This window comes from Bemisia tabaci, chromosome 3 (assembly GCF_918797505.1).
Source record: "Bemisia tabaci chromosome 3, PGI_BMITA_v3".
Taxonomy (NCBI): Eukaryota; Metazoa; Arthropoda; class Insecta; order Hemiptera; family Aleyrodidae; genus Bemisia; species Bemisia tabaci.
The window spans coordinates 56,860,456-56,872,311 of NC_092795.1; the positions used below are offsets into that span (position 1 = coordinate 56,860,456).

The 11,856-nt window shown below is 36.9% G+C and overlaps 1 protein-coding gene across 1 annotated transcript; it reads right to left on the minus strand.

Moving 5' to 3' along the window:
- Positions 1–772: 772 nt before the first annotated feature.
- Vti1a (Vesicle transport through interaction with t-SNAREs 1a) lies at positions 773–6,768 on the minus strand. The gene is made up of 5 exons (XM_019047120.2): positions 6,573–6,768; positions 5,746–5,804; positions 4,811–4,955; positions 4,022–4,233; positions 773–2,416 (listed from the first exon to the last, which is right to left on the minus strand). Exons 1-5 carry the CDS (start codon positions 6,664–6,666, stop codon positions 2,258–2,260), a joined length of 669 nt encoding a protein of 222 aa, XP_018902665.1. The 5' UTR covers positions 6,667–6,768; the 3' UTR covers positions 773–2,257.
- Between the last annotated feature and the right edge of the window lie 5,088 nt (positions 6,769–11,856).

An 11,856-nucleotide genomic window follows, 5' to 3' on the forward strand; every position in this document is an offset into this window, starting at 1 on the left:
ACAACCATCCTTATCTGGACTTAGCTTCACAGAAAAAAACCAAGACAGAATAATCATCGAATCACATCAAGACGGAACTCGAAAAAGGTATGAAGTCCTATTTCCTCTTGAGGCTCAACGTTTGAAAAGAAATTCAATGTCGGTTTTCATATCCAACATAGTTTTTCTAGAATTTGAATTTTTCATAGACAAAATTTTGTGACCAATTAAGTGTAAAACGACATGGCACTCAATGTTTTCCCCAAATTGCCACTTGGTTTTCTTCTGTTCAGCACAGTCTATTTCATCCTAGCCTTTTGAACACTAGTTGGCATTTTGCACAACTATGGCATTCAGTAAATGGGTACATCAATGAGCAAAGAGCCAAACCATGTATCTCCATTGCGATGTTTCAAAATTTCTGCTCCTATTTTATTTTTTGAGGAAAAAATTTATGAAAAATATTGCACTATCAGAGAAGAAAAATCAAGGGGATTTTCAAGAAACTGTGTTATCTAGTTTTTCAAAGTTAAAATAAAATATGGCAGGAAGTTTGCAACGTCACAAACGGAGATTGAAAGTTCGCAGATACATATATACATGGAATAACGTTTCATCATTCTACCAAATTCTATTGTTCTACTGAATTTTTTCTTTCTCTTGTATGCACATTGTCTTTTTATGTTTAATATTTTGTGAGGTCTCAAGAAATGTTTCATTGGCTGCCTCTGAACTTTCTGGAAGTTCTGTTCAGCTGAAAAAAGTGACAGAAGTAAAAAGAACTAAAGTGAGATATCTTAAAATAACAGATTTATTCAACAATGATGAATTTGAGGACAGCCAGATACAATAAATAAATCACCAAGATCTAATATTTACACATTCAACTGTACAGTATCTATGATCAATCTAATTAAAAGGGGGGAGGACATAAATCAAAACAAAGTCAAGGTCTCCTACAGTGAGACCAGTATGCATGAATTGCATTTAAAAAAAAAGAAATACTGAGATGAAATGAGACAACAAAATAACGCTTTTCGATTAATATGTAAGCAGGGTTGTAATGTAGCCGTACAATCAAGTGCACTCATTTTTCAATGATAAAAAAATTAAATTTGAATCAATCAATCATATTAATGAAGGATTCGGTAGTAAAGGTGATAGTTACTTTCATAACTTGGAGGAAGTACCTATCTCTTTTGAGAAAGGTTAAAAATCGTTTTTATCTTATGGCACAGAGATAATTGCTTCCAGTAAAGTAAGAATTAATGTATGTTTTCACAGAGGCAAACAAAAAGAGCCTTCTAAAACTTATCGACAGGATTAACGCCTCAATTTCCTCAAAAATTTTATCCATCACTTTCTGGGACATGATAGGAGCTGCAAGCTTCACTTTAAAATAGTGACACACTTAAATACTTTGTTAAAAATTCAGACGCTGCATAGTGTTGAAAGCTTTAAGTTACTGTATCAGGTACCTTTCAGAAGACAATAAATGAAAGAAAATAAAACTGGGATTGCGTGGATTTACCGCAGGAATAAGGGTGACAAATAGATTACATTTTGCGATGAGGAACCACTATTTCTGGCCCATTTTAGAAACAACATAAATGCGATTGGTTTCCATATGCAGATATTTGCTTTAATGGGAGAGTCAAAGATAGTGGTTCATCTTTGCAAAATGTTATCCAAATAAAATTATCAGATTTCAGCTTAGTTTCGATTTTTTTGGGAATGAGAAAACTCCTTCATTCTAAATTTCTTTTAGTAGTTGAACAGGTCAGTAACGGTAACTAAGACAGGTTTCTAAGATTGAACAATTATTTTTCAAATTTCATAGGTGCTTGAAATGTAAAAACGAGTTTTTAAGAGACAATAAGCATCACTAGAAATCATTCTCGGCTATCATTCAAGGGACCAAATTTTTTTTTAGAAAATGAGGATCAATTGCAAATGAAATGATTGGAATTTTTCAAATACAAAAATTGCCAGCAGATAGTGTAGTTTTCTGTAAATCAACAAGGAGATGCTGATGTACATTGGAATATTTTAATCCATTCAATAACTGAAATACTACACAGAGATATGACAGTTTGAATTGGCGATGTACCCCTAGGATCCTAATTCGGAATGATAGAGACTAAATGTTAGATAGAACCACAATCAAGGACAGGTACGAATTGGTTTCACTGAGAAATCATTCATCTCCATCCTAATACACAAATTGTTCTTTGGAATTGCCTATAAATTGGAAATTTGCACGAAGGAAGAGGCAGGATTAAAAAATCCTAGTGAAGATTCTGTACACTCCATAAAGACAGGTCAAAAAGAAAATTGTTCCCACCCCAAGGAGAATAAATCTGTGTTGTAGAGATCGAGCTATCATGGCATTCATTATTCTGGAGCTCCGATTGAGGTTGGCATTTGTCTCGCGCAACTGAAAAACAAAACCAAAGTTATCATGTAAATCATTGACAAACATGAGGACAACTTTAATGATCTGTATGAGTAATCTGACGAGCATTATCGCTTCAAGTATCGGGAAAGCAAACTCATGAAAAATTGATTATATGAAATAAATAGTTGGAACATTGCTAAAAATCTTTCTGAAGCCTCATGGCCTGTATTTAAATCTCTGCTGCTGCAGGAACTGACCAAAACCAATGCCATCAACAGTGGAATAAGTATAACAAACAAATGAGTAAAAAGAACCACTTAAATAAAAAGCTAAAGCAGGTTGTTAAGGTTACGTGATTACAATGAGTAATCAAAGCAACTCTAGGTGAAAATACAAAAATAAGCATCAAGTAGAGATCAAGTCTAGAGTGCAAGTAAGCAAAATTCAAACCTCAACTTTTACATATATAAAATTTAGTCGATCCATAAGATGACAAGATGTCACGAAGTATAAACCTTTGCGAGTTCGATTTGTTGTCCCTAACTCTGACATATTGCTAGTATCTAGGGACAGCTCCAATGGTAATTCCCGCAAGGTGGCAACTCTGTCAATACTCCATTTAAACCAACTGAATACATCGATTATTGGTGGGACAGGCTGTTTCATTATTCGATGCCACGATTATTTTCACGTGAGTTCGAATAATCGCGCCAAACACAATGCAACCGGCGCTAAACGCATATTAGCGCCTGCGAGACTGTAGAAATAATTCTGGCATTGTGCCAAATGCAAGGCAGTCGGTCAGTTGCCCTGAAACGCATTTTAGCGCCTGTAAGGCTGCAGGAATACTTCACGCATTGCGCGCCTTGATCGTTGTAATTCCTTGGTGTCAGACTCACTACCCACGCACGGTGCGGTGGACACAATATCAAATCCACTGGCATTGCGTGGTTCATTACTGATGACTTTCACAAAACAGCATTAAGTTCAACATTTTATTATCTTAATTTTTTCAAAATATTTCTGTTGTTCTTTTCATTATCTCTCAGTTTTAATTTGGAGAATGATTGAGAGAGGGATTCTAGAGGCTGGAATGAGATAGATACACTGTACATCTAGAAGTGCTTTTAAAAGGAGGAGGATATGATTCAATCTAGGAAATTAATCAATTTGTTTTTCATTTTTTAACCTTCGAAGAAGAATCATTCCCAGCAAGCAGTAAAACTGACAGGTCAATGACTAAAGTCAGCAATACGTTATTAATAATGGAGAGAAGAAAAATTAATGTAAAATGAACTGTAGCACAGGAAAACAATTAAGAACCTGCAAAATTAGATTGATAAAAAACTGTAAATTGCCTAAATGTAGTTTGAAAATTTATCATTATCGTTAATTTTATTCGTGGAAAAATTATCCTCCTTGTTTTGACTTGTTTGCTAAAGAATTGTCTAGATTTCAGCAAGATTTTAAATGACTTTCATGACGGTATTATTTCAAAGTATTTTAGACTCATTACTTAAATTTCTTCAAAAATAGATTTACATTGAGGTACTATCACAGCCTCACAATTCTTTACATGCATTATTTATAGAGAAATGATAGGCCATAAGGCTATAAGATAAAATAACATTTCGGCATACATACTCTGCTCCGCGACTTCTGAATGGTCTCTCTTTGACTATTCAAATTTTGCAGAACTTCATTTCCTATTTCTTCAGTTTCCAAAACAATCCTGTAACCATTGGCAAGATGATTTCCGGTCCGTTCGATTATTTCAGACGTATCAAGAAGTCGCTGTTTCTGTTCCAGACTAATATTTCCCAATTCTTTGTAACTGTCGGTTTGATTGTAAAAACCTAAACAGAAAAAAAAAAAACATCCATTGATTATGCAGGCAGAATTTCATAGGAAATATGAAAAAACATGAGGAAAATTGCACTACTGTTCAGTAATTTGTGTATCAAAGTATCTTTACTTACTTACAAATAATCAGTTAAATTAAAAAAAATCATTTTTTAAGAACAAGAGCATTGGCAACATCGAATTGATTTAGAATTCAAGATTAGTACATGATACATATTTCACATGAAAATTTTAAGGTTTCACATTTTTTTAACAAGTATTACTTACCCTAAAAAAACGTAAGTTCAACTCAGTATTTTTACATGTCTTACTTCCTACTTGAAAGAAATAAATCTGAGTATCTCATGAATTCTCTTGAACTTTTTTACCTAGTCTAAAGATTTCATTTCGTCTTCAATTCAGAAAGGAGTCTCATTTGAAAGCTGCTCTCTAAATTTAAAATTTGTTCTTCATATTGCATTGAAAGTCGAACTTTTTGAATACTTTAAAATATTAGCTGACTTTTTCATCTAGAGTACTTCTTTCGAGAAAAACTAGAAAGAGTGTATTTACTAAATTCTGGTAAATTACCATCTGATTTGAATTGACTACTTTTGGCTGAGTTGAAATCTTGCAGCAATCTGGATAGTTCAGCTTTATAACTGTCAACCCGTGTTTTCAATCTTGGCCTAAAACTAGGATCAATTTCCCGGATCTCCAACTCCATCTGCTCCATCTGGAATTAAAGGGAAGAAAAAAACACAGTTTTATCTTTCAATACAAGATGACAGTGTTACTTTGAACTTAAAGAGTAAAATAGGTATAAAACTGATCAGTTATGGAACCAGCAGGGCGATTATTGAAATGACATCAACTCTTTGTCGCCGCTTTGTCATGTCGCGCCATCAACTGAGCGCGACACGACAAAGTGGCGTCATAGAGTTGACGTCATTTCAATAATCGCCCTGCAGGAGGTACAGACTTCTCTCCCCTTTCGCCCACAATTTCCCCCTTACAGACATATTTTATAGATTTTAACCTTTGAATTCTCTCCTCTGAGAAAAATTTTGATCGTAAGCCTTCCTTTTAGAAAATTTATTACTGAGCAACAAGCAATGAAAATTTTCACTTTGTAGATATAGAATGATTTTAAAGACCTTAGAAAAGGAATGAGAAGAGTCAAAAAAGTATGAGGTAGCTTGAGTGGACCAGGCTAGCTGCTAATTAAAGAAGATGATTGAGAACTGCTGGTAGAACTCACATAGCTCTGTGAGAGTTTTTCAGAAAGATAAAATTCAAAGCTTACAGCATAGTCATTATACTTGGTGGAGTATATGAGTGGCAAAGAACAAACATAATGAGGATGAATCAACAGCGTCTACTTAAAGGTCACTATGAACCTATACTGTCAATTTTATGACTACAAGTCTAAACTTCATTCCGGTGCATTTATGTACAGAATTAAACTCTGACAGATAGCGATGAATGGAGTGTACTTGTGAAACAACTTTCATGTTTCAACCTACCAATTCATTTGCCTCCTCAAAGGATTTTTCCAGTTCTGAAATTATATTCTTTTTTTCAGCTGAAACAGACAAAAAAATACAGTGCTTAGTCGATACAATGTAATAAATGAAAATGCACTCTACATTGACTAGTTAACAGTGACTATCGTAATTCACTGTTCAAAGAGAAATAACAAAGTACTTCTCCATTCTCTTGCAAACTTCATTCAGGAAATACCTGCTTAGAATCCATCAAGGGTGCAGAAAAATCTATGCGTTCACATTTTTTAAGACAGCCTTCACATACTTTAGGGCTGCCTCAGTGTTCCCCGGTGTGCATGTTTATGATGTCTGTGCATTCTCCGGCTAGATTCATGCAATCCTTTGCCGCTACTTCACTCTGATGCCACAGTGGACCTATGAGACTGATCAATAACATGGTAGCGCTGTGCAAACAAACCTTCATTGCACCGAAGGATTAATAGGTAATTGATGAAATTATGGCCCATTAATAGCTCATGGATAAACCTTTTAGGAATTTTAAAGTAGTGAATGGGTCTAGAGGGATCTTTTTACTGAAAATAATCAAATAAACTATGCAGGGAAGTTCGGATATCCTTGGCTGAACATAAGTGAATGGGCGGAAGAGAGGCAACACCAGGTGAAACAGCATTGAAAGAAGGCATGAGGTAGAAAAAAACTGATTAACAGTTGACCGAAGTGTGACAGTTCTTTCTGAAGACGTTTTCAGAGAAAAAAAGCCATCGGATGCAATTTTCCGTCGTGAATATACGGAAAATATGTTATCAATTTACAGTGATAAGAGAAGTCGTCAAAGGAGAACTTACTTTCATCTGACTTCGTGAGTTTGCCGATCTTGCAGGTAATTTCAGCTGTTAAAACTGCATACTGCTGTTCATAATTATCCAGTAAAGTTGCCATGTCTATTAAACTATCAAAATCTTGAGTAAATTGAGCACTAAGCACTGACAGACACTTCTAAAAATTTATCAATTTCGTTATCTAGTGGATTATTATTATTGAGAGAAGAGAAACGTCATTAGCGGCCGAACTTCAACGATCACCACCGACAGTGGCATCATTCAACACCCTGCTCTGCCCAAGAGCGGGAACTTTAAATATTTTCAGAGCCGTGGGCGCCCGACAGAGCAGCAGGGGAGAATTTAATGAGCCGCCCTGCGCCGGCGCGGCGCGCGTGCTGTCAGCGCGAGACACGCACTGACGCCTACAAACCTAAGGGGCTACCTAACGCATTGCGCAATGCTTGAAGTATCTCCTTAGGTTTGTAAGGGGCTACCTCACGCATTGCGCAATGCTTGAAGTATCCCCTTAGGTTTGTAGGCGTCAGTGCGCGTTTCGAGCTTACAGCTCGCCGCGCCACAGCGTGCCATAAACTTGCTCACAATTCAAAGGTCAGGGTGTTAGAATGTAGGCAATTTTACATGGAATTCAAAAATAGCGACTCCAAAACCATCCGTTATGAAACTTTCGGGATCTTTCAATCATTATCCGACTTATTTCTTCCTATTCTTGAGTTTTGTACCATAGTGCGCCGCGGGCGGCGGCTCATGAAATTCTCTTCTGTACTCAATCGGTGGGCGCCTCAAGCACAGTTCGCGACCGAGAATTGCGCACAGTGCAGAGATGCAATATTATATTTCACGGAAAGAACTGCATGCATTTCTTTACATAAAATGTTCACAGAAATTTAATTTTCCTTGAATTTCAAGGATTTTTCAGGGGCTGCATAGACCACTCATGATATTTATTTGAAAACTTGCTCGGAAAATGTATAATATGGCTGAGTTTTTTGATCCCCAAAATTTCATAATTAAACTTTTATTATTTCTATTCGATGCATAGCTTACTGAGTCCACGTTAGAAGTTTCAACAAATTTAATGAAATTTCATTTTAGAAGGATTCATGAAATTTTGCACCTCTGGTCCAGGGCCGGATATTAATTCTTTTATACCAGGTGCGAGATCAATTTAGGGCCTCCGTGAGGGAGGGTTTGGAGAACACCCTACTAAAGCTAAAAAAAAGGGCCTAAAGAAGGACTTAAAAAAAATCTTAAAAATCTAGAAAGTTGCGCACGGTATTTTAAGTATACGTGCTGAGGACATAAGTACTTTCCGTCCCTTTATTCGCTTAGAGTGAAATGTTCAATTTAAGAGAATGAGAGACAAAAAAAAAGAAGGGAAAAAAAGTCTACAGCGATGTGACTGGAAAGATATAATCGTGTGTTCTTTGAACAAGTAACTTCGTGCATCCTGGTATGTTTTTTTGCCCATGGGTCGCATTTGAAGGCGAATCTCATCAGCGTTGAACGGCTTTAAAACTTTTTTCTGTAACTTTCGTGTTACGAATCCTATTATTGTTTTTTCTTTTTTTTAACCACGCATTATGCGGTTCTCCACATTCTTTTCATATCGATAACTAAAGTGCAAAACAACGTAAATCCATTTCGGTGTTTCAAAATGTCCGCTCCTACTTTAGTTTCTCGAAGAGAAACAAGCCTACTTCATAGCTTGGAATTCATACACAAAATTCTACCAACAGGGCAGAAAAAGCAAAGCAGTTTTCAGGGTATTACGTCGACCCATTTTCTAAATACAAAATAAAGTACCTATGACAGGAGGTCTGCAACTTCGCAAACAGAGATATACATGGTGTCGCACTTTATTTATCAATATTTAACCCTGGTGCTATCACACGTAAAAATGTTGTTGCGGTTTTTTTGCGAAATCGTTTTAAACTTTCCTGGTAACAAAGTTCGTAAAATGGTGTTCGTAAACTATTTAAAACTGATAATTTCTACGAGTTTAAAAGTTGTTTGTGAAAAGGGAACTCATGAGAAAGTCGTAACTAATGAAAGTCCAGGAACTCTTAAACATTTTGTAAATAAAGAGGTGAGAAATAAACCGCGGAAGTGAATTACTTAGATTTTATATGGTGTTTACTTTTTAATCGAAATTCCTACTATTTCACAAGTTTTAAATGTACCTACGACGAATTTTACGTCTACAAGCACCTAAGGTTTATTTCCATCACTTCTTAACTCTCCAATACTTCATATCGATGGCCAAAATGCGAAACACCGTAACTCCATTTGCGACGTCGCAAACTCCTTAATTGTCACACTTTATTTATTCTATGGAAAACAAGTCATCATTATTTGTTAAAAACTCTCTTGATTTTTTTACTGTGTTTGCAGAATGTTCCGTACAAATTTCATACAGTAAAGTTGGCTTGTTTTTCTTCGAAATAATAAAATAAAAGCGGAAATTTTGAAACACCGCAATAAAGATGCGTGGTTTCACATTTTGACCATCGATATTTGATTTAAATACATCGATTGAAGATAGTGTATTCCTTCGCAGATTCTCTACAAAACCATTGGTACTGAATTTTCGACTAGGCACTGCTACTCGGAATATTGCAATTTTTTGGCAAATTGAGAGTCATACATCGTGGCAACCAGGAACGTCGCGTCGCGTCGCGTCGCTTGTTAACCGCCAGATGCTCCCGCAGACGCCGGTCTGGCGCCACCCCCGCCCCCGAAAGCCCTCTCCCACCAGGATACTTGGAACTTGGAGCAGCGTCGCTTTTCGCCTGCCTCTCCAAGCTCGGGCAAAGGGTTGTTAGCGTATGAATTCATTGTTGCCTATGTTTTGATGGTATTGACAGGAAATACTGTAGTTGATGCAAGTATGCAAGTCATGTTGAATCAGTTGCATTAGTTACAGAATCGTATTTTGATCAAAGCATATCGACGGTGTAAGTCGGCAATCACATAACTCGTTTGCGGTGTCTGAAAATCTCCGCCTCTGTGTTATTTTTTTAAAGGAGAACAAATTGACATTATTCCTTGAAGTTTTCGCAGAATTTTCCTCGCACAGAGAAGTTAAATCGCGGCAGTTTTAAAGAATTGCCATGGAGTAGTTTTCCGTTTAAAAAATAAAGTATGACAGGAAGTCTGCGACGTCGCAAACTGAGTTATGTGATTGCCGACTTACACCGTCGATATGGAATAGGAAACAGCGGCAACGACCGTCGAAAAAAAAACTTTAAAAAAACTCATCAATTTTAAAATGGCTACCCTTAAAATAAGTGTTGAAATTTGCGTTTAAGAACCCCTCTCGGGTAGTAATTGCTGGGTACGGAAAATTGACGAGAGGTGAAACTGATCTCAAGCGTAGAGATCTTCAACATCTCTATATTATACAGCTACAAGCAAAATCTTGGAAGCACTATTTCTGACGAACTGCCGGACCGATAAGGATGATCTTTACATGTATGTCATCTGTAGTAGATGTAGATGTGCAAAAAATTATGAAACCCCGAACTTTTAATGTTGTAGAGCTTTTAAAGCTCATGTCACTTAAGTCCAATGTTAATAGCGTGAGAGATATGTCGTTTCCGCTAGAAACGTCAAGGTGTGGGATTCTACCTGAGTGACTCGAATAAACAATAAAACAATGGAAAAGCTCGTGAAGGGCTCCTCATTCGAAGAGTTGAGGAACGGTGCATCGCTCAGGGTTCAAGGTTCAAGGTCCAAGGTATAAGGTTTAACTCAATTTTTCCTGCATTCTTCCGGCTTCGATTTGTGGCATTGGTCAATTTACTTGATTGCTGAATTTCTATTAATATTTACAGCAGATAAACAGCAGATACAAAGTGAGAAGGCAGGCGCTGCGTCGCGTCGGGACGGACCAAATATTATTAACTCTTAACGGTCGAAATCCGATTTTTTTTTTTTAAATTAAGTATTTAAAAATAACATAATAAATGGAAATTTCTCCAGTAAGTGGACTGTGAAATTATGTACATCCAGCTATTCCTCATCATTTACAAATCTGAGTGTTACGTCAAAAATTTTGAAATCGATGCAGCTCGAACACAAAATGGTGTATTAAAATGGAAGAACATTTTTGCCTATACATATGCGTATAGGGCCCGCGAAGCGGGCGCTGAGGGCGCTAGGCGCCCTCCCGGGGGCAGGGCCCCCTATAGTAGGGCGGATAAGGGGAAAAGTTCCCAGAATCGTGCATTTCTGGAAGAAAGCATGAAACTTTCAGGATATCATCTTTACCTATAGAAGGTTCAATTTCGCAAGTGAGCCCAAAATTCTGAGGCCATGGGGGCCGGGGGGGCAGGGGGCCCTGATTTCGCTATGTTTTGCCGAATTTTCGCGTTGAATCATTGTTAGAACGCCGTTAACAATGTAAAATGTAATCAAAACTTGAGTAAACATCATTAGTAGGTTCTCTCAAACAGTATCCTAAAATGTTATCACCGTCCGATCCCGGAGCACCCCTCAAAATGCCTAAAATTCAAAATGGCGCCCATAATAAGGCCTCCGGAATATCGGTATTTTCACTTGTGCATATCCTGTCATGTGAGGTATCATTTTCCATGTAATTTTGGTCGCAGATTTCATATTTGAAGTCAAAACAACCCCCCGGTCAAAATTGGTGCCCCCAATCCAAGATGGCGGCCAAATTTTAAAGGCAGGAGGGTGCATTTTTTTCAAATTTTTACGTGATAAGGCAAGTGATATGTCATTTTCCATGTAATTTTGGTCGCAAATTTCATATTTGAAGTCAAAACAACCCCCCGGTCAAAATTGGTGCCCCCAATCCAAGATGGCGGCCAAATTACAAAGGCAGGAGGGTGCATTTTTTCAAATTTGTACGAGGTAAGGCAAGTGATATGTCATTTCCTATGTAATTTTGGTCGAAGATTTCATTAATGAAGTAAAACAAGTCCTCCGATCAAAATTGGTGCCCCAAATCCAAGATGGTGGCCAAATTTGAAAGGCAGGAGTGTGAATTTTTATGAGAAAAAAAATCACGTGAGATGACAAGTGAAGTATCAATTTATACGCATTTTTAGTCAACAAAACGAATCTAAACGAAATGTAAAAAAAAATCTTTTACACAAAAATGAGACGAGATAATTAAGAGAGTGATCAGTTTGGCCGTCCACGTTAGTAATGCTGTTAACAGGAGCATATACATAATGAGTTATTTTATTCATTTTTAAGCCCATATAATATCTCAATAAAGATAACGTTTCACGCAACGCACCTGTCGTACCCTCTCCAGTCA

Excerpts from the sequence above, each read along its gene's own strand:
- Vti1a (XM_019047120.2), bottom strand. The coding sequence starts at position 6,666 with ATGGCAACTTTACTGGATAATTATGAACAGCAGTATGCAGTTTTAACA. Across the intron at positions 4,956-5,745 it reads TTGAGGAGGCAAATGAATTG|ATGGAGCAGATGGAGTTGGA; the intron begins GTAGGTTGAAAC and ends CTTTAATTCCAG. Across the intron at positions 4,234-4,810 it reads TAGTCAATTCAAATCAGATG|GTTTTTACAATCAAACCGAC; the intron begins GTAATTTACCAG and ends TTTTCTGTTTAG.